This window comes from Lipotes vexillifer, unplaced genomic scaffold, assembly GCF_000442215.2.
Source record: "Lipotes vexillifer unplaced genomic scaffold, Lipotes_vexillifer_v1.1 scaffold240, whole genome shotgun sequence".
NCBI classification, from domain to species: domain Eukaryota; kingdom Metazoa; phylum Chordata; class Mammalia; order Artiodactyla; family Lipotidae; genus Lipotes; species Lipotes vexillifer.
The window spans coordinates 5,097,434-5,120,908 of record NW_006797481.1 but is presented as its reverse complement, the minus strand read 5'-3'; the positions used below and the strand labels follow the sequence as shown (position 1 = coordinate 5,120,908).

At 38.9% G+C, this 23,475-nt stretch overlaps 1 protein-coding gene across 1 annotated transcript in view; it reads left to right on the top strand.

Annotated features, from left to right (window-relative positions):
* PNLIPRP3 (pancreatic lipase related protein 3) overlaps positions 1 to 23,475 on the top strand; it is a 34,119-nt gene that overhangs the window by 3,061 nt on the left and 7,583 nt on the right. Inside the window, 10 exon segments of the mRNA XM_007472254.1 lie at positions 14,225 to 14,318; positions 14,321 to 14,343; positions 14,990 to 15,035; positions 15,038 to 15,117; positions 17,477 to 17,585; positions 19,814 to 19,933; positions 20,017 to 20,043; positions 20,046 to 20,137; positions 20,787 to 20,790; positions 23,280 to 23,395. Of these exon segments, the coding sequence (XP_007472316.1) occupies positions 14,225 to 14,318; positions 14,321 to 14,343; positions 14,990 to 15,035; positions 15,038 to 15,117; positions 17,477 to 17,585; positions 19,814 to 19,933; positions 20,017 to 20,043; positions 20,046 to 20,137; positions 20,787 to 20,790; positions 23,280 to 23,395 (711 nt within the window).

The window sequence follows — 23,475 nt, the reverse complement described above, 5'->3', positions numbered from 1 at the left end:
CCCAGCCGCTCCGCGGCATGTGGGATCTTCCCGGACCGGGGCCCGACCCCGCGTCCCCTGCATCGGCAGGCGGACTCTCAACCACTGCGCCACCAGAGAAGCCCAGTTTGATGAGTTTTAACAAAGGTAAACACCCCTGTAACTACCACTCAAAGGAAGGGATAGAACAATTTCATCATTCCTGAGAGTTTCCCATGTCTCCTTGCAGTCAGTTCTTAGTCCCACCCCTGTCTCTGCCTCAGATAAACACTGTTTTGATTATTTTATTTTACTTTTTACTGTAGATTAGTTTTGCCTGCACTTGAACTTTATATAACTGAATTATACAGTGTGTACTCACTTGATTCTGGCCTCAGACAATGTCTTTTAGGTTCACCTGTGTTGCATATAACAACAGTTCAGTCATTCAGCGTACCAAGTATTTTATTATATGTATACACCTCAGTGTTTAAGATTTTATGCTGCATATTGTGTGGGATAACATTGTAATGAATTTTGATTATGACATCTTCTATTAAAGAGTGTTTCATTTTATCCCAACAGTCATTTAGATTACTAGGAAATTCTTTTGATCTTGTTGGTTTTGGTTTTATTATTTGGGCGGTTCTATTTTCATTATGAACTTAGTTTTAGGGCAGGGACCTTACTCTGGGGTGTGGTCTGTATACTAAGGCATGGCTTTCCTGAAGGTCTTAACCCCACCCCTACTTCTTACCCTGCAACCCCCACTCAGGCCTCTTCTCCCACCCTGTTGGGTAGAAGCCTCCTCTTAGGTAGCCCGCCCCACAAGTTATAGGTGCTTTGGCTACCTGGAACTTGAGTCTGTGCCTTCTCAGCTCAGGAAAACCACCTATCTCACCTCTCTCTACTTGGGACTTACCTCTCTGTGCAACAGAAGCAAAATTGCCGCAGGCTCACCTACCTGTGGTTCCTGTCTCAGAGGCTGTGATTCTGCTCTGCCTGTCCTCAGTGCCTGAAAAAGTTGTCTCATATATTTTGTCCCATTTTCTCCTTGTTTTCAGTGGGATAGCAAGTCCAGTGCCCGTTACTCTGTCATGACTAGATAGAAGCAGAAATGTATAGAAGAATTTGACTTTTTAAGTTATAACTTGGATAAAACTAAAAACTGAGGAAGAACAACTAGCATCTTTCCTTTTCATTTTTGCCTCTTTTGAGAAGAGCCTTCAAATGGTAACTGAGCTCCTAGAGAGAGAAGTGGTGCTTCATCCACTGTTCATACTCCAGGGCCGAGCACTGGACCCAGCACTGTCAGCTATCAATGAATGATTATGTAAGTGAATGAATGAACAAATGACTGAATGACTACACATGCAAGAATGCTAAAAACTTTGAAAAATATTAAAGCATGGTATATTTGTCCTTTGATCGCCTCTCCCCCACTCCATAGGATCAAGGCAGATAAGGGACTGGTTAGTTTAGCTGGAGGCTAGGTATAACTGGTAATAGGTGATGAGGGGGCTAGTCTAAGGACCACTGACTTGTTAAAACAAGGAATTAAGGGGTTTTGTTCCTTATAGAATGGAAGGATTTTTTTTTAAGTTTCTGCACCTACAGCAGTAGCCACCTGTGGCCCTGGAATCCTGGCCTGCATTTGGCCTCTGTAGCAACATCTCAGAATTTGTCTCTTATTAAAGAAAGGTGAGTGTGTGAAATGAATCTCCTTGGAGGATGATGTCATCAATGTAATCTCATACTTGTGCTCCTGGAGGAAGGGGGATATGGTTAAGACCTTGTCTGCAAAGATTGTGTGCTTTAGCAAAACTTTGCAGGTACCCCACGGGTAGCCTGGAAAAGGCATGATGTCCCTTTGGAGGTAAAGGCAAACAGCAGCTGAGAGTCTGCTGAAGTAGGCACTGAACAGAACATGTTAGCCAGATCTATACGAGCAAAATATTTATAGTTGTTGACTGAGGTCAGTAAGTTTAATAATATTGGGTATTGAGTATGAGGCCTTAATGGATAGGATGCCAGCGTTAAGTAGTAATCCACCTTGGGATGCCCTTTATTTTATTCCAGGTTTAAGAACAGGTGAAATTGGGCTGTTAAATGGAGAAGTCATGAGAATGATCGTCCCTTCATTAATTAGGTTTTATATAGTAAGTTTTTATCCTTGAAGGCTCTGTTTTAATATGCATTGGGTCATATTAACTATTTTAACTGGGAGTCCATAAGGTCTCATTTATCAAGCCAATTTGTAAGTGCTGAGAACTTACTTTGATATTCATTTATTATTCACTGTGTTAGAGCATTTATACCCAATATGGGATATTTTAGGGCAATGAGTACTATGATTATGGGAAATTTAGGCAAGGCTACAGTTGAAGTGAGAAGGCAGATTCAAATGAGTACATACTGTATAATTCATTTATATAGAGTTCAAATCCAGGCAAAACTAATCCACAGTGAAAAATAATCAAAACAGTGGTTACCTGAGGCAGAGGCAGGGGTGGGAGTAAGAAACATACAAAGAACTCTTAAAACTCAACAAGAAAGCAAACAACCCAATTAAAAAATGAGCCAAAGACCTTAACAGACACCTCACCAAAGAAGATATTCAGATGGAAAGTAAGCGTATGAAATGATGCTCCACATTACAGGGGAGTTAATGTTTAGTGGGTACAGAGTTTCAGTCTGGGTTACGAAGTTCTGGAAATGGATGGTGGTGATGGCTGCAAAACAATGTTAGTGTACTTAATGCCATTGAACTATGTACTTTAAAATGGTTAAAATGATAGATTTTATCATTAATTATCTATAATTCACCACAATTTTTAAAAAATACTCATTGAAATGAACACTGGATTTTGTTCATTGAACAAAATTCAATGAACAAAATTCAAATGAACATTGAATATTCAGTTAAGTCTGAGAAATACTTTAATGGTTCTGGTATTATTTAGTTCCTTGGGGGAAAACATCTTCCAGTTAGCCATTCCAGAGCTGTTGGCCCATCTGCACACTGTACTGGGTATTTGAAAGTTGGATTCCTCAGCACCCATGGCAGAAAACAACCCTGGTAACTCTATAGTTTTTTGCCAAGACCAATCTGTTAAAAAAAAAAAAATGTGAAGGGAGGTACAGGTAAGGGAGCAGCCTTAATGAATGTCCTGTGAATTCTCAGTTTACTTGAGACAGCTGAAGCCAAGTGAGGCACCATCTTCTTGTCTTCACTGGACAGACTTTGATTTTTAAAATTAAATATGGGACAATTGATACTGGAGTGATAAGAAACCCGGTGAGCCTTAATGGCAATTTTCTTCAAAGTGATAATCCTTGTTATCTACATCATCCATTCCACTTGACTAAATGCTGGAGGCAAACGACAGTTCAAATAATCACAGACTGCCCAATATCAACATAGACAAACTGATTCATTTAGACTCTGAGTCAGAAACCATCTGATCTAGTGATCTGTCAGTTGCAAGTAACTACTATACAACTATGGTTGTGTCACAAAAAGTCTATTTTGTTGTTGGTGGCTGAGAGCCAAAGATAATTATTTTGTTTTTCATACCTTTGAGTTGCACTCCTCTGTAAGATATTGTGGAAATTGGGGAAGTGTGGAGTGTAATGGGGTAGTTAGGCTTGTGCGCAACCTCGGTGCAAACTTGGTTCCTGCCAATTAGGAGGTTGCAACTGACAGGTGGCAAGAACACATTATCTTTTTTTAAGAATTGACTAGACTTGGTTTAATTTCCTGCATTCCCCTCTGCCCTTCTCCCCACACCGTCCCCTCAATTAAAAACAAATGGGAGTGAAATCTTCTTTGGAAAAGGCTCCTCATAGTCAGCTGTGGAAAATGACATGACATTCGAGAGCAGGGAAAAGATTCCATTTTAGGTCTACACTTGATTTTGTAGAGCCAGGGGGAGATAACCAGTGAGAGCTATCGATTCTGTGTAGTGTTAAAGCAATCAGATGTTTGGGGTTTTTAAATTTTATTTATTTATTTATTTTTGGCTGCGTCGGGTCTTCGTTGCGGTGCGTGGGCTTCTCATCGCGGTGGCTTCTCTTCTTGCAGAGCATGGGCTTTAGACGCATGGGCTTCAGTAGTTCTGGCTCATGGGCTACGGGCTCTAGAGCGCAGGCTCAGTAGTTGTGGCCCACGGGTTTAGGTGCTCCGCGGCATGTGGGATCCTCCCAGACCAGGGATCGAACCCGTGTCCCCTGCATTGGCAGGCGGATTCTTAACCGCTGCACCACCAGGAAAGTCTGCAATCAGGTGTTTTCATCCTGTGTTTCTTAAATGACGGAATCACCTTTGCTCAGCGTTAGGTATTTCATATTTTACTTGCGTATTTAATAAAAGGATGTGAATGCAAAAATGGGCAGATTAAATGGATGGTATGAGCTATAAATCTAAGCTTTTCATTTGTGAGAATTTTCAGTTTTAAACATAATGCAAACATTTAAAACAATTTAAATTATAACCACTTTTATGTGTGATTATTTAAAACAAAGATATATCTCTGTAGATTTTTAGTTTTACATGGATATAATAGCAGATATTAAGGCAGAAAAAGAGAAGCGCATAGGTTATATGACATATTATTCTTTTTCAAAAAAAAGAAAAAAAAAATCTTAGCAACAGCAGCTGAGCAATGCATTAAAGATGATTTTGAGGAAAAGAGACCTGTTCATTTTTGTATGAAAGACTTAAAAATTTTATAATACTGCTGTGTTATGTATTGATAACACATTGCTGTCTTATTCATTTTATACTTACTTTAACTAAAAGTCTAAGTTTATCCTCCAGGTTAATGAAAGAGAAGAAGATTCCATGAGAATAAAATAATAAAATATTATTTTAAATATATTATATTTAAAAATAAAATATTATTTTTAAAGATATTCAGAAATATCCATGTTCCTATAGAGGAAAACATCCTAAAAGGATAAATTTTCATATTTTATGATCTTAGACTGGTTGAGTTCTTCTGTTTATTTTTACACAGTTAAAACTTAGGTGTCATCATTTTTCATTTTCAGTTTGAAATTAGTTGAATATGAGAATATCAGTTAAGAAAAATATAGTATGAAAGCTATTCTGGTTGTAGTTGATTTTTTCTGAGAAAGCCTTTGAACTTGTTTATTTTTATTTTAAGATGAGAAATTTCATTAAAATGACTACTTTTTAAAAAAACAAATTTGATGTAAGCATGCTGGATCACATTCCTTATACACATTGATCACTGTGAACACTGCTAAAATTTTTATTAATAATGTATTAAATTCTTTGAAGAATTTTAAAAGCTTTTGTATATATTCCACTATATATATAAATGAATATATACTATAGCTTCAGTAATTCACGTGAAACTTTCAGGAAAACATATGAGTTGGATCAATAGGTGATACTCTCTCCATTTTCTGTATCAAAAAAAATGAGCATTTAAGCATGTTGCCTGAGACCAGTGACCTACTGAGAATGTTGCTAATGGAACTGGGGAGGTTGGTCACCTGACTTGTGGGGTAGATCCCTCTGTTCATCTGAATACCTTGATTGGTTTTGATATACAAGTTTGGAGATGAAGTTGTAAAGGGAAAAAATTGATCTGTATAACAGAAGGAGAAAAAGTTGGGGGTTCCTGGGACAATCCAGGAGCAATTGTTGTAAAGAGATTAGGGAGGGACAAAGAAGATACCAGAGAACTAGGAAGAAGCATGACCTTCCTCAGGTTCCTTAAGTCTTTAATAATTTCTACTAATTTTCCAAAATACTTGGTGTGACTATTTTTTGTGAAAACTGAATTTTCACTAATCTTGATTTTCCTTGATGAATAGAAGAATTCATCTATTCTTTCAATAATTAGTGATAAACTGCTATAGGCAAGCCCTGCCCCTTGGTGCTGAGGACACAGTGAGGGTGAGACCCACTCCTCACCCTTGTGGAGATTACAATCTACTACCAGGTCAGCAATCTATAGCCTGTAGGCCAAGTATGGCTCACACACTAAAAATGATTTTTAAGTGGTTGAAAAAGAATCAAAAGAAGAGTAATATTTTATGATGTGAAAATTACATGAAATTCAAATTCCAGTGCTGTTAATAAAGTTTTATTGTAACACGGCCACACTCATTTGTTTATGTATTGTCTATGGCTGATTTCACACTAAAATACAGAGTTGAGTTAGTTGTGGCAGTCTGGCCCAAAATGTCTTAAAATATTTACTGTCTGGCCCTTTACAGAAAAAGTTTTCCAAAGCTAGCATGTAAAGTAGATGTTAAATAAGAGATTACGATTAAGTGTAGTAAGTTACAATAAAGAAAACTCAGGAGTATATGGACCACATAGCTTGTCAAACAGCTCAGACATAATTGGTAATATAAGTTGTCTGTGCTAGTCAGATACAGAGTCAGGACTCTTTGCTTGTTGTAGAAACCCACCTTAAACCAGCCTAAGCCAAAAAGAGAATATATTGGCTTATGTAACCAGGAAGACCAGGGAAAATTCTGGCTTCAGAAATGGCTGGATTCAGCAGTTCAAATGATATTATCCAATTGGCTCTTTCTTCCAGTTTTTATGGCTCTGATATCTTCCTCCACGTTGGCATAACTTGAAGTAGACTCTTTCTATATGGTGACAAAAACGACCATAAATAATTCTAGACTTCATTGTACTTTCAGGTAAAGTGAGCCCCAAAGAGAGTAAATATCTCAACTGTCTAAACAAAAATCTGGGAAGGATTCTGACTGGGCTGGCTTGGGTCATGTGCCCATCCACAAATCTCAGAACTGTAGCTAGCCTGCAGCACATCACTTCCTCTCTATGATGGTGGGTGCAGTATAACCACCCAGTAGGGACATCCCCTCCAGTAGGGAGAACTTGCTGGGATAACAAAAATAAGAGATTCACACTGTAAACTCACATCTATAAAAGTTTTTGCAAATGTTTGAAGTGTTGGGGAATATATAGCACTCCAATCATGGTGGTCATTGTAGTCTCAGAAAAGTAAAATTCTATGAAAATATCTAACATCGAATACAGAGATTGCATACTGATTGCCTACGGGGCTAATTCAGTTTGCTGAACTATTCTGTCCAGCCTGTTGACTTATAGTGCTATGTTGTTGTTTAATTGAGCCAATAATTTTCAGCTTCTCTTTTTAAAAAATTGATTTTGGCAATACTAAACTTGCATTTCTGTATGAAAATAGTAGCCACCGTTTTTTAATATGGAGTAGCAGCAATTATTCCCTTAAGATGGAACATTTGCTCTTTCATTAGCCACAATTCCTATGACTCCCTATTGTCTCTCTAGCACCGAAGCCAATTTTAGTTGCCACCTGCACTTGTTTCTCATGGAACAGAGAATAGTTATTCTATACCCTGTCTCCACTGAATGTGGGAACAGGATGCTTGATTCAGGCACAGTGGACGAGATCATGTTTTTTTGATGAAGTAAAGAAAATTATTCCATATGTAATATGCAAAGAAAAGATGTCTGTATTGAAAGAACCACAACTTAAATGGTTGTGAAATATGAAATAAACCATATGAAACTACAGGAAGTAAACCATGATAAGATCCAGGACTGCTATATGGAGAAGATGAGAAATGAAAAACTTAACCTGAAAATAGGACTGAAATGTCAGCAAACAATTATTTTTGGATATGAATAAAATATCTGATGCTACTGTAAATGAGGTTATGTATTAAGTCAAAAAAATACTGAGGCAGCAAAAGCTTTTTTAATAGAGGACGATTTTGTAAAAGAATATAGCAGAAATTATGTGTTCTACACAGAGAGAAGCATTTGTAAATTTAAGTCTTACTGGAAATACTATTGGCCAGCAAACTGAAGTCATGTCTTAGCACTTACAGATAAGTTGCATTAAAAAGGTCAAATTGGTTGTAGCATTTTCTGTTACATGAAAATAGAATAGGTGATGAGAGCACAGATATAAATGATATCACATAGCTATATTAAATTGGTGATATTGGCAAAAATTTTTGTGTCAGAAGATGAGAGGCTCTGATTGGCATTTAGCAAATGACTTCTCTCTGTCCATAAGAAAATTCACAAAATATAATGTACTTGGTCCAAATCAGTTAGTGTGATTCAACTCCTGAAATGGACAGGGTTAATGTGAAAACCTAAACTCAAGAAGGTAACATTTTCCAAGAGACATAGAATTTAGGTCTCTTGATTACATCATTTTCCAGGAATAGCTTTGTTCTAAATAATTTAAAATGTAATATACCATGGATGTGCAGTAATTAACAGTGTGAACTGGGTAAAATCCCATAACATGAAATCCAGATACTCCAGGCCTTCTTTTTATGAATTAGATGTATGCTATAGTGGCCTGTTGTAGTATATGGATTTATGTGGCTGAGTGTTGAAAGATATTTTTGGACACTTTTATGTTATTCAAGAGAAAAAATCCTTACTCAATATCTAAAAATAAAAAGTGTATCAAAGTCTTGGCCTTTTGGGTTGATGTTAGAACCTATCAACTTTGAATAGTTCTCTGCAAAGGCATTCACAAACAGCTACACAAACGTATGATTCAATTTGCTCACTTGAAGTGAAATTGTACCTTTAAGAGAATAATTTGGCAAGGAATAATCTGGCCCATTACCCTACACTGAAATCATTTTCCTGAAATGAAAGTCATGGCTTGAACCACATTACCAAAGCTGTAGAGTTGAAGTAAAACTCCAAAAAGATTCTCTGATTTTAAACTCTATGAAAGTAAACTAACATTGAAACATTAGAAAGCCTACCTTTATAATTTGATATTTATAATATGAAAAAAGCTACAAATTGAAGCTGTAGAACTGCAAAACAATAAGTAACTGAAAATTAAATACAGTGATGTTGGAATGTCATAACTGAACACTTGTCCAACAGTAACCCTCATGTAAAGAGAGTCTATACATGTTAAGTAGCACTGGTGTTTGTAAATTCCATTTTTGCATATGAAATTGAGTAAATCAGATTATTGCACCCAGTTAAAGGATTTGTGGTTTAGGTTTACATGGTCTGATGGGTGATATGTTAGGTTCAATGATAAGTCAAGAAGTAATAAATTATGAAAGAAAACAATGAAATATTTCTATTTTTTCAATGTTATTTTTTATTTTAAAGTTTCATGTGTCTCTAAAAGTAACCGTACATACCTGTTTATATTAATACTACATTCAGAAAATATAAAGTAAATTTGGTTGTTTTTCTGACACTTGATTTCTCTCACGTCTCATCTGCTTCACTTATTTCCATGACTGGCTGGCCCTTGTAAGCATTTGAATGAGTAACCCCTAACTTGACCTAAGCCTCTATGTGATGCGCAGTCATCCTTTGATGAAAGATTGTATTAAAGGGAATGACCTGTATGGTGTCTACAAACAGATTCGGGAAGAAGAGTTTATCAGAGAGTCTGCAGCACTGTCTAGGGGGGAAATGTACCTAACCAGTGGCCTCAAGGATATTGTTACTGTGGAGATAGATGCATCAGTCTTTTCTTAGATGGATAACAGTGGCCATAACTATCATTCAACTAGCTATCCTTGATCAGATGCTATGCTCACCAAGTAACAGGAACATTATTGATCTGGCCTAGGGGAGAGACCATAATTATCAGGCACCAGAGTATCTTTTCTCCTTAGAAGTGAATTTTTCCCTTACACATTAATAAATTTGCTTTCCAGTTTACATAGCAGCCTCTTGTCAGTTTGGGTGGCTAAATCATTTGCTAGGGCCTTATCGCCCTTAGGTGTAAGAACAGAGTAAGTGTCTTGACCCATAAACAACGGACCAGATCCTGCTACTTATTTATCTGTAACTCAGTGTTCTAAAAATGGTTGGACCATACCCATTACCATCCAACTGAATTTATGTATGAGTATTTAAGAACAACAGTGACAGGCTCCCCTACCACAATAATTTAGAAATAAAAGTAATCTTTGAAAGCCCACATAAAATGGATGAGCTTAGGCATTGGTGAAGACTTTTGGAGAAATTTGGGGATTATTTAAAATGCTAATCAAAATAGCTAGTGAGTAGTTCCATGAAAAGATGTTTATACTAATGCTTTTTTTTTTTTCTGCTGTATTTTAATCTAATCCAGTGGCTTTACATTTTGAAAAATGTACCTAGCAGGCTAGTTAAATATGAATTTACTGTTAACAGAAGTTACATTAAGGAAGATTGTAGACTGAGCTGCAGGGCTCCCAACCACGGCCTGCAACTGCCAGCGCTTCACTAGATAAGGCACAGGCCAAGCGGGTAATGGCCCTGGTAGGCTTTTCCTCAATAAATTAATGTGAGTTTACATTCTTCTCAGAGAGAATTGGTGTTCTCTGACATGCACCCATTAATATAAGTTAAGAGACGCAGTAGTTTAATTATATATCACGCCTCATAAGGCTTTATAACTTGTACCAAGACTGTCAATATTGGAGTCAATAAAAGTTGAGTGACTGTGAAATAAGATTCTGAACAATTAATTTTAAAACCAGAATAGGATGAAGAGCAAATGGAAATTATAGATGTATGTAAGTTTATTATATTAGTCCCATTTTTCTGGTTTGTGTTATATAAAATAATTAAGTTTTACTTTAAAAAATCCATCATGATTATACTGGAAAGAATGTTGGCACCTGCCTTTTTAGGAATAGTTTTAAACGTGCTGTATTGGCTCTTTAAAACTGGTTGAATTCTCAGTAACATGTTTTAAGTAAATTAAGAATGTTTGTGTTGGGACTTCCCTGTGGTGCAGTGGTTAAGAATCCACCTGCCAATGCAGGAGACAGGGGTTCGATCCCTGGTCAGGGAAGATCCCATATGCCGCAGAGCAACTAAGCCTGTGTGCCACAACTACTGAGCCTGTGCTCTAGAGCCCGTGAGCCACAGCTACTAAGCCGGCGTGCTGCAACTACTAAAGCCCGTGCGCCTAGAGCCCGTGCTCTGCAAGCCCGCGCTTGCCACAGCTAGAGAAAGCCCGCACACTGCAACGAAGACCCAACGCAGCCAAAAAATTAATAAATTAATAAGTTTATTGAAAAAAAAGAATGTTTGTTTTAAGAGCTTGTGTTGGAAAATGATTTCTTACATTTCTGCAAGAAAAAAATATCTAGCTAGCTGTGAGTGGAACAGAAAATCAGACAATCCTGTTTTTTAAAAAATCCTTACTATAGTGATAGTTTTAATAAAACCACAAAGCATTTGTTGGAAAGGACCTTGAAGGTCATGTATAATAGTTAACTTTCTACCAGATGTGTAAATCTCTCTTACGTCACCCCACATAGTCATGCAGGCTCTCCTTGAACAGTGCCACTGATATTGGATTTATTACCTTTCTACTCAATTCATAAATCTTACCTTCTGTCTGGTTTTAGAGCTCTTTATGTATATGATGTATGACTTCTACTAGACTGTAGTCTCCTTGAGGGCAGATTCAATATTTAAATCCCTAATATCCTGTTTATAATAAGTGTTTTCCCTGTAACGACGTTCTCAAATGTTTTTTTTTTTTTAAATATTTACTTATTGGGCTTCCCTGGTGGCACAGTGGTTGAGAGTCCGCCTGCCGATGCAGGGGACACGGGTTCATGCCCCGGTCCGGGAGGATCCCGCATGCCGTGGAGTGGCTGGGCCCGTGAGCCATGGCCGCTGAGCCTGCACTTCCGGAGCCTGTGCTCCGCAACGGGAGAGGCCACAACAGTGAGAGGCCCGCGTACCACAAAAAGAATAATAATAATAATTTATTTATTTGGCTGCGTCTTAGTTGCGGCATGCGGGATCTTCATTGCGGCATGTGGGCAGCATGGGGGATCTTTAGTTGTGGCATGCGAACTCCTATTTGTGGCATGTGGGATCTAGTTCCCTGACCAGGGATTGAACTCGGGCCCTCTGCATTGGGAGCATGGAGTCCCAGCCACTGGACCACCAGGGAAGTCCCATCAAATGTATTATTGAAGTAATCAACCAATAAGTTCTAATTTGGGGACATTCTACTTATTAGAAAATTGCTCCTTAAATTGAACTCTTCAACTTCTGTCAGCTGGTCCTATTCCTTTCTGCAGAGTCTCCCAGCCCAAGGGTGGGGCTTCATGTTTAAGGTGAAGCAGCTCCTTATTATTGCTTCCTTGTTCTTCCCTTCCACAGTGAGGGGTTGGGGCGGGGTGGGGGAGCTGATCTCAGTTGGTGGGTTTCTTTGAAACAACAGTGGTATTCATTTCCCTTTGCCGCTGCAAGGTCTCAGATTTGACTGGACCTAAATCAATCCCTTTACTCACCAAAGCACACTGGTTCTTTGTTGTTTTGTTTTGTTTTTTTTTAGTTGCAATTCCAGTCATGCTCCATTCTTAAAATTACTTCATGATATCCTGCTCAAGAGAAGAGTTCCTTTCTGGATGGTGCCAAGAGTCAGCACCTGGCTGTGGTAAACACCGAGTCAGTATAGATGGTAAGAAATAATCACTTTAGGGTGGTTTTATGGTTACAGCACCAGAATTATTGTGAGAGAGGTCCCTCCTCCCCTCAGGAGAAGAACTTACACAAATATCTGTGAATATGACTCTTAAAATTCAATGCATAGACTGTTTTAGAACCACAAAGGACATTATATTACAAAGTTCAACTTCCTCATTTTATAGACAAGGGAGTCACATTCAGAGTGTATCATCCTAGGTTAGCTAGCTAGTGGTGGTATGAGAAGCAGAGACCAACACCCTTTATTTCTATTAGCTCTCTGTGTCCAGAGTACTTTCTCATACAGCTCTCTTCAGATGTCAGATTAGGTTGTGTTTTCTGTATCATGTACTGTCACGTACAATTTAAATATAAAATCCACCAGAGGGAAATAAATGCTTTGGTTAAAATGTGTCCTGTGATTTATCATGTAAGGAGCTTAAGGGTATGTATTCAATAAACCTCAAGTAGTAGCGTGTCATTCTGTCTATAGCAGCCCAAATACTGACTCTCTAGTGAAAAGACAAAACCCAATTGTCTTCAAGTTGCCCCTAAGTCATCTTTTTCTCAGAAAATTTAAATTCATTAAAGTGGCAACTAGACATTTTGGAAATATACGATCATAAATAAATAAAATTGAACTAGTTAATGAAATAATCCAATATTTAACCTGATTAGAGGTAAATAGTCATCAGTACCAAAGTTGAATTCTTGGCATTATTTGTTGTGGGAATACATATATTTGTTATATTGGGATACACATACCAGTTTTACTATCTCAGTGAGAACAATACGTAATGGTGATCCTTGGATTTCAGAGAATGGGAACCAGGCCTGAAGCTGATTTTTTTAAGTGCCTACATGTACTAGAAAAAAAGGAGAATGGAATGAATGAACTTGTAGAATTGCTTCCTTCTCCATAAGTTGTTGAAAGTTATAATTATAAAAATTTGGACCATAGACAAGAATTTACTTTTTTTTTTTGCGGTACGTGGGCCTCTCACTGTTGTGGCCTCTCCCGTTACGGAGCACAGGCTCCGGATGCGCAGGCTCAGCGGCCATGGCTCACGGGCCCAGCCACTCCGCGGCATGTGGGATCTTCCCGGACCGGGACACGAACCCGTGTCCCCTGCATCAGCAGACAGACTCTCAACCACTGCGCCCCCAGGGAAGCCCTATACTTGTGACTTTTAATTTTTCTTTTAATAACAAAATCACTTAAATTCCTAGCATTCTATAAGACTTTGAGAGTTTGGTTATAAAAACCATCCAACAAAGTACAAGAAATACAAAACAATATTTAACATAATCCCATAAAATTATCTTTAATATGCTGTTGTATTTCATGTGGTGAAAGTCGAACCTCTATTCCTCATTCATAAAGTGTGGTGGACAATCTATTTTGCCACCTTTGGAGCATGCTTCTAAGTCTCCAATAAGATAATTCTCATGAATTATATTGACAACTGAAAAATACTATACAAAAGTAAGGCTTACTGAAATTCTGATTGAAACTGACCCAACATTGTCTTATGAATATTGCCTCAAAACCAAACATGTTTATTTCCTTTATGATTAAATTTGTATATTGCACTTTGTAATGCATTAATAGTTTCTTGGTACTTTTGCAATATGTAGCAGTAACTATTTCTTTGATAAAAATGTATTAAAGAAGGCTGTTAAAATCAAATTTAGAGGAAGACTTTTGAGCAAATTTAGAATAATTTTACTAAATAGTAAATAATTTTCAATTATTTTACCTTAATTTCTTTTCACCTGAAACAGGAAATTAGTGCAGCTAGTTATTTAACTATCCAAGCCTCACACTTCGGAACAGACAAGATCACCCATATCAACATACCTGGATGGAAATCAGATGGCAATGGCAGCAAGACATGTGCAATGTATGATGTGAATAAATGCTTCTTTACACTAGTATGAAAGCTTTATGTTTAATGTGAATGTACTTTGCAAGGTACTAATGTATTCATGGAAATTCTCCATTCAGTTATTCACATTGTCCGTGTCCCAAGGCCTCAAATGAATTACCCATTTCCCATTTATTTTCACTTATTATGAATCACACAGATTATGATGGAAGATTTTTATAATTATTCTTTGGTAAATTCTCATCTTTGACAAAAGATTGAGTGGTATGATAAATTTCTCATTTATTTTAAGGAAAACATTTCCAAGTTCACTCCATGAAATTAATTTTCCTCTCTTTTATACCAGGGTTAATAGACTGCTAACGTAGTAAGCAATTAATTATTTATAAGCCATATAGTGTGGTAGAGTCAGGCTGTCTGAAATCATATTATGGTTCTATTTACTAGCTCTGTGGTCATAGGCAAGTTAGTTAACCTATCTGTGCCTAGGTTTCCTTCTCTTTAAATGAGTATTAAGTTGATATATGTAAAAGAGTTAGGACAGGGCCTAGCATGTAGTAGGTTCTCAATACCTGCAAATGTTATTTCTTATTGTGAAGTCAGTTGTTCAGGCACCTTGATTTTCTTTAATTCTTTTTAATACTTTAATAAATCTTTTTAGGTGTTCCTAAAAGTAGAAGATGTGAACTGCATTAATTTACACTGGATTGTTTGCTGAAATACATCCACACTATAAGCAATCTCCACGCTGTTGGTGCTGAGATGGCTTATTGTATTGATGTTCTTGTGGTAAGAACTGTTGATTTTTTAAAATTATATTTAACTGACTTTGTATCATAACACCAAGAATTTGGGGGTAATTCTGTGTTCTTTTTTATTAGTTTACACATATACTGAACACGTGAAATAATAAGCATTGGTGTATGATAGCCAAAAAGGGAAGTTACTTCCTGTGAAAGAAGTGCCTGTGGTTCTACAAAGTGCCACTTGGTGGCAGTGTCCCTTCACAGGCTCCTCACCAAATCCTTCCCCACCCCGCAAGGTTACTGCCATGGTCAGTGTGTAGGACCACCTCCATTCCTTTTCATCACATTGTAAACCTATCCTTAATGATAGAGAAGAAACTGTTTCTGCCTTATGGATGCTATTTGTGTAGAATGTGAAATGCATTTTCCAACAGAAACTGGGTTCTATGGCAGTGAATTAGGTCCATGGGCCAGTCCAGGCATGACCCTTTAACCTACACGTTTTCTAAAAGAATAAAATAGACTTTGCTATTTATGAGGGATATACTTTGAGACATTTATAAATCTCCAAATGCTCTACCGTAATAGAAAGTAATTTCACACCGTGAAATGCAGTGAAGTAAAATCTAAAGATTTATGATGCTTTCAGATTCTTAAGGAGAGTTCACTCCTTCCATCCAACAACTATTTCACTCTGCACTTGCTGTGGTCTCGGCTCTGTTCTAGGCACTGAAGGTACATGGTGAGTGAGACAGTGTTTCTGCTCTGGCCAGGTGTGGAAACAGTACTGTGAAGAATTCCAAGGCAACGGGAGAGGGAGTGACAGGACCAGACCTCACTTAGATGGTGGGTCAGGGAAGGTGGCGTAGAACACTGAGCCCAGTTAGGAAACAGCCTGGAGAAGAGTCAGGGAGCCAAATACTCACCTTCTTCTGCCCCCACTTCTCTATCTGCACCCGCTTCTCTATCTGCACCCGCTTCTCTATCTGCCCCCACTTCTCTGTCTGCACCCGCTTCTCTGTCTGCCCCCCACTCTTCTGCCTGCCCTTCCCACTCTGTCAGGGACACTACAGTACAAGGAGGAGCTCAGAGTGAGTCTTTGTCCACAAAGGATAAAATCAGATTCATTGCCTCTTCAGAGAAAAACCAGTCCTAAGCTTTTGAGAATTTCTTCCTTGATCTTGGGGCCTGAACTGCAGGCTCTTAAAGGTCCAGGAAATAAATAGGAGTGGCTTGTAGGAAGCTGGGAGGAGATTTTGCTGAACTGAAGAGGAAAGTGTTGGCTGACTTTAATGTTCAGTGAATTGTTCGCCCCCTTGGAAGCCCAAGTGAAAAGCAGGAGAAGGTCTAGGGTGAGGGAGCCTGGAGCCCCCGAGAGTAATTCAGGAGCCAGACCTGCAGAAGGAGCAGCTAAGGAACAGGTAGGAGTCTCTTCCCTGCCCCCTCTTCTGTCATTTTATCACAGGATACCAGGATTGGCCCTAGGGTAAGCAGGTGCCTGGAACAGGGTTACAGGTAGATGGGGAAGGAGGAGGAGAAAGCTGAAGGGGAGGAGGGTGAGAACCAATATCAGACACAGTCTGTAGGGGAAGATAAGAAAGCAAGCAGAGATTTTAGATGGTGGCAGCAGTGGGGGACGGGGCCCCCTAACGACAGGAGCCATTGGGGCAGCCATTCACATGTAAAAATACTCTTCATAATGCAGCACATAATACTGTCATTACTGGTGAAAAAATAAATAGAAGATTTGATCAAATGACAGATTTATCCAAGTGAAGGCAACTGCGTGATTTTCACTATTATGAAGAGAGCCTGAAACTTGGCTGAAACTAAAAATGTTTGTTCCCCATTAAGTTGATTGTGTGTGTGTGTGTGTGTGTGTGTGTGTGTGTGTGTAAACTCTCAGGCCACATAGTCTCATTGTGAATATTCTTAAAAACTTTTTCTGAAGGCCAGAGTCATCCCAGACATTTGCTAGAGTTGCCTTAAAGTGGAGAAGGCAGACACAGGCAAGGTGGATAATAGCGTGGGCGTGAGCTGCCTTTGACCTGTGTTGGGGGCGTGCTGGATGGGTTGGGTCTCAGGAGGGATGGGCACAGGCTGGAAGCCACAGCCATGGTGACTGGGCTGTTCTCCTTCCTGTTCCCGAGGACTCTGAGGCGCCTTAGCACAGGGAGAAGAGCTCTGACAGAAGGCATTCCTCCAGCCCACCTGATGCTCTCTGCTTCAGCTGGATAAGGATGTAGTTGAACATGGGGTCACTTTGTCACTTTACCAGTCCCCATCCTGGGTGTGAGGGGGAGAAACATGTCAGCTCCTTTTTCATTTTAAGCCTATTTCAACCATTCTACCTGCTCTTTTAAAAATAGTTGTTCTGTTTTCCTTTGAAAAAATCCTATCAGAAAAAATTCGGATATTCCCCTTCTAAAGTGCACTTGATCGGCCACAGCTTGGGAGCTCATCTGGCTGGGGAAGCTGCGTCGAGGACACCAGGCCTTGGAAGGATAACTGGTAAGTCAGCCCTGCAGATGGGCCTTGGGTTTGTTTACATATTTGTTTATGCACAAAATGTCAAGTATCTGAATGCCAAAGGAAGTCGCAGAAGCAATGTAAGACAGGAGAAAATGTGACTCTCCCAAACCAAAACCTGAAACGCTTCCAAAGTGTGAGTGTGTAAATCCACATTCAAGTGTGTTCACCGCAGCATTATCTGTGGTGGCAAAGTAATGGAAGCTGTGATCATCCACCTGTCGGGGACAGTTGACTGAACTATGACGCATTCCATGCTTTGCAGTTCCATACCAACTAATAACACAGAATGAGATAGAGCCCTGATGATGGTCCTGCTCACCCAGTGTAGCTGGCAGTGCTGAACTGGTTTGTTTAAGGCCCATGCCATTGCAGTTGTGAACATTTTGAATATTGCCCCTGGATACACTGTTAAGTCTAAAACAAGTTGCAGAGTGAACCCTATGAATTAGGGTTTTGAGGATGATACTTAATTGTATCCCTTCCCTGCACTCTGACTTTTTAGTGGGACTCTCTCAGACCTTTCCCATCTTGATCTCCTTGGCCCCTCTGCAGAATTTGACCCGCTGGCCCCTCTGTGCTGTTGGAACACCCTCTCCTCTTGGCTCCTGTGGTTCCCCATCTTCTTGGTTGCCTTTGTTCTTGTCTGACAGCTTCTTTCCAGGCGCCCTGGCAGGTGCCTTTTCTTTCGCCTTCCCTTACTCGTTGGTATTCTTCAAGGTTCTATCCTAGGCCCCCTCTTCTCTCCTCTCCTCTTCTCATTCTGTCATTTCTCTCTCCATGCTTATATTAACCAGAAAAATAGAAACAAAGCCTGAATCGTATGACAGGCTGTTGTGCTGAGGTAATACACACCCCACAACTGTGGCACTTTCATTTCTCACTCATGCCGCATTTTCCCAAAGGTCAGCTGCAGCTCAGCTCTGAGTCCTCTCCACTCTGGGGCCCAGTCTCCACTTAACAGCAAAGAGACTTTGCTAAAATACAAATCTGACTGTAAATCTCCCCTTCTGCAAACTTGTAAGAGCTGCCCATCGACAACCAGGTCATGTCCAAACTCATCGTGGCTCAGGTTGCATCTGGCTCCTGCTTAAAATGCTATCTTCATCTTTCACCAAATTCTAAAACTCTGTGCAGCAGCCCTTGAAAGCTAGTTACAGTTTCCCAAATGTGGTTAACCCTCTCGCCTGATGGTCACGTATATTCTCTATCCTCTTCCCAGGATGCTGCTGACCCCATCTTCACCCTGGCTGGCCTTCTATTCCCTCACATCTCTGCTTGTATTTCTCATCTCCAGCAGATGCATGTCCTAGTTTCCCAAAATTGGGTTACATGTTGCTTCTCTGTATTTGCATAGCACCTGTGCTCACCTGTCTCAGCATTGAGCACACTGCATTGTAGTGCCTTCCCCACCAAACAGAAAGCTCCTTGAGGACAAGGCTAGACCTTACTCCTTGTACCCAGGTGCTGAACCCTGTTCCTGGCACATAGTAAGTGCTTGATAAATAACTGTCAAATGTGTAAATGAGGAGTTATGTGAATGATCATAACATTTTAAAGACCCTAGATATCTTACCTTTGTTTTAGTAGACATTTGAACAGCAGACAATGGGTTGAGAGTCTGGCCACCAGGCTCCTGGTCCATTTTGCACCTAACATATGATGGCCTTGTCAAGTCCCTTCACTTCCCTGGCCTTCAGGCTTTTGTTTGTCATATAATGAATGGAACTAAGTGAGCCTTAGCTGAGGACTATGATTCTATTATTTTAACTGTGTTGCTTTGAGATCCATCTTTACATCTTGAAGAGCTCTCATCTTTTATTTTTATATTTTTACATATAAGTGTTGCTTTTAAGATGGTCTACAATCCGTAACCTTAGTTATATGTATGATGTTCCATGTACAGATCCTAGAATAGCCACCTTGACCTTTCTGACTCCGTTAGCTACTTTGGCATTGTCTAGACACAGCCTCACTCGTGTGTAGGAATCTGACATTGCAGTATATACAGACCCTGCATTTATAAATGTAAACAGACCCTACAGTTTATGTATCTGTCCCTCAAGCTGAGTGGTGTTTGACCTACATAAATCGTATAAGAAAGAATACCTTGCATTCACCATCTATCCTTCCAAAATAACAACACTATCCATGTACTATCATTGTACTTTTGTATGTCTTAGTTTAATACACATTATGCTTTTTCCTAGGGTTAGACCCAACTGGGCCAGGTTTCCACAACACTCCAAATGAAGTCAGGCTGGACCCCTCAGATGCCAACTCTGTTGATGTTATTCATACAAATGAAGTTCGCTTCCTCTTCGAGCTTGGTAAGTTTTTAACACAAACTGAAACTACACTGAAGCATGGAGGAGAATTTTAGAAGCGTTTATCCTGCTTTTTTAAATTTCAGGTGTTGGAACTATTAATGCTTGTGGCCACCTGACTTTTACACAAATGGAGGGAAGCACATGCCAGGATGTGAAGATTTAATTACACCTTTATTTAAATTTGATCTCAGTATTTACAAGGAAGCTAAATGCTTTCTAAAATATGAGGACTGCTGTTATAAATTCAGTGAGCTCCCTGCTTGGATAGAATCCATGTCCTTTTGTATATAATATAATATAAAAATATGTTTTAGCCCAAAACACAGTTGCATGTATGAAGTTCCCAGCAGTTGAGAGATCTGCGAGGTCAGGGTCCACGTCTTAGTTACCTCTGCAACCCCAGGGTCTAACAGAATGTCTAGCATGTTGTGCTCACTCAGTAGGAACAAGGAGGCTGTATTCATCCAACAAATATGTAATGAGTGCTTACTATGTGCCAAGCATTATTCTAAGAATAGCAGATGTAGGAATGCATACAAAAGACAGAAGTCCCTCCCTGATGGAGCTAATATTCTAATTTGCTAGAAAAACAAAAATAGAATAAGTGCTAAGAGACAAAACAAAGCATGTAATGGGAATATGATGCGTTGGTGACAGTGGGGGTGACGAAGGGGAAGGAGATTTTGATAGGGTGGCCAGGAAGTCCTTACTGAAAAGATGACCTGAAGGAGTTAGCCAGTTAGGCATTCCAGGCTGAGGGGTGGGAATAGCAAATGCAAAGGGCCTGGGGCAGGAGCCTGTGAAGTTCATGGCAGTGAGGAGCCTATTGGGGCTGAAATGAAGTGAAAGACAGGAAAGTAGTAGGACATTAAGTTAGAGAAGGAACAGGGCAGAGGGAGATAATACAGCACCTTATGGACTGTAGTAAAGACTTCAGCTTTTACTCAAGTGAGAGGGGAGCCATGGGAGGATTTTGAGGAGAGAGGGACATGGTTTGACTTGCTTTTTAACAGAATCACTCTGAGTCACAAATTAAATTAATCACAAATTAAACAAATAATATTTAACCTTTTAAAGTGGTTTCTAATAATAATAATAATATCTATAAGGCACTTAGTTATAAGACACCAAAAAGTTATTATTTGGGAGTTCCATTCCTATCTCTACACATCATCATCATGTAAATAATGAAATATATCATACATTAATATATAATAATGCACAGTAATATAACATATGATGACATAATAAATATCTGGGTGATTCTAAATATCCCATCACCTGATCCCATGTGGTCAGAATAGCTAGATGATGTAATTATTTTATCTTCCATTTGGCTGTTGTAGAGGAAAGATACACAGATCGTGACCTTGAGAGTAACTTGAATTTCCTCTTCACTAGAGATAAGTTACAAAGTTTTAATAGCTGTCCTGAAAGAGTAAATGTAATTAGAAATATCTGTTTGCAATGACTACTTAAAAAAAAAAAAACTGGTGAAACTACGGATACTCAAAATGAGAATTAAAGCCAATTTAACCTGGTGCAGGTAAGCGAAATTCATTCAGAAAAGGCCTATTATAAAACTTATCTCTCTCATTATTTGCCATATTATGATTTAAAATTAGTTCTATTAGGATAAAATATAGATCATAAGACTCCTTTACATAACCATATTAAGTGTTATATACTGAGCACTTGAAATTCGGTAAAAGAATGAATTCAAATAAAGCATACATTTATCATAAGCTATCATTTTGAGATATAATTCCTACAACTTTATTGGATTAAAAGCACATTTATCATTCACGTTAAGTTTTAGATGACTTTTAAGCTTCAAGATATTCTCTGTTACACTATATTTATTACTAAGAAACCATTTACTTTTAAAATTCATAGCTCCCAATATTCTAATGAACCATTTTGTCTAAATCATAATTAATTATGAATATAAATCTGTATGTAAAGAAACCTGATGTAAGAGAAGTCCTCCTTTTAAAAAAATGATGCCAATTCTTTATATCTGCTATGCTGCATTTCTGAAATTATGCTGTCTCAGTTATCTATTGCATGATGAACCATAGTGGCTTAAGAGAATAATGGTTTTATTGCCCATGATTCTAAGCCTCAAGATGCAGGCAGAGTTCTGCCGAGATTCTGCTTTGTGATGTGTCCATTGGAAGAATGCATGTGATTGCATCCAGCTGGGAGCTGGGCTGGGCTAAGCTGAGTGGGAAGGTCCAAGATGGCCTTCCATGTCTGGGGTCTTGGTACTAGCTAAGTATCCTCTCTAAGTGGTCTGTTATCCTTCAGAGCTTCTCTCCCCAGCCAGTTAACCTGGATTTCTTAATATGGAGGCTGGGTTCCAAGAGAGCAAGAGTAGATGCTGGAAGGTCTCTGAAGACCAAGGCTCTGGAACTTGCACTGTGTCAGTTCCTCCACTGACTCACACAGTGTCAGTTCCTATTGGTCAAAGAAGTCACAAGACTAGCCTGTAACCCCAACCCAGAAGGGAAAAAATAAAACCAAAACAACTCCATCTCCTGGAGGGAAGAAGAGTAACATGATATTGCAAAGGGGTGAGGACCTAGGAAGGAGTGATTCTTGGAGGCCACAATTATAGATAAGTGATTTACCACATACACTAAAACCAAAATCTGGTTTCTCAAAAGTCAGCCAAGCTGGGTAGGTCATTGGAAGAATAGTCCATGTCAAAGAGTAAAAACATTTTTATGTAAGGAAAAGAGAGTATAAGTGACTGGAATGCTATGATAACTTGAGAATGCACAAATGTACTTAGAACTTTTATGTATTATTGCAATAATCCTATTAGTAGCAGTAATGTTATGCCTGACAATGGCAAAACTAATTTGTCTGTAGCATTCTTTACAATACCTCCCACCTGTCTCACCTGGAAGCTCAGCTGAAGGTGTGCACTGGTTAACCTTGCTGGCTGTTCTATGACTGAATAGGAGGGAGTTCAGTCACTCCTGCAGAAACAGGGAGACGGAGAATTAATTGGTCTAAGGCGGAGATGCTATGTGCACAGTGATACTCAAAGCTCTAAGTGCTTACATCAGAGATCTGGGAAGTGCTGGGGATATTAGTGTCACAGCACAGTCACCTACATTTGCATTTGTTTATTTATCCTGATTGAATGTCCCTTTAGAGTCACACGAAGAATTCTTTCATACAAGAAAATGATATGTAATATTGATAAATGTGCAATATCCAAGCCTACACACAAGGTCTGGTGACCTAGACCCAAGTCAAAAAACTATCATTTAAAATTACTTTTTCTAAGAAATGGTTCATACTATCAGTTACTTGGAAATTGTTTTCACAGAAGTGTTTTCCTTCTTTGATTGCAGCCATGCCCGAAGTCATCGCTTTTATGCTGAGAGCATTCTCAATCCCGATGCATTTATTGCTTATCCTTATAGATCCTACAAATCTTTTAAAGCAGTAAGTAAAACGTTTTGCAGTGTAATTTAATTAGCAAGTCATTTTTTGAAGCATGATCAGCCAACTAAAAATTAGAGCAT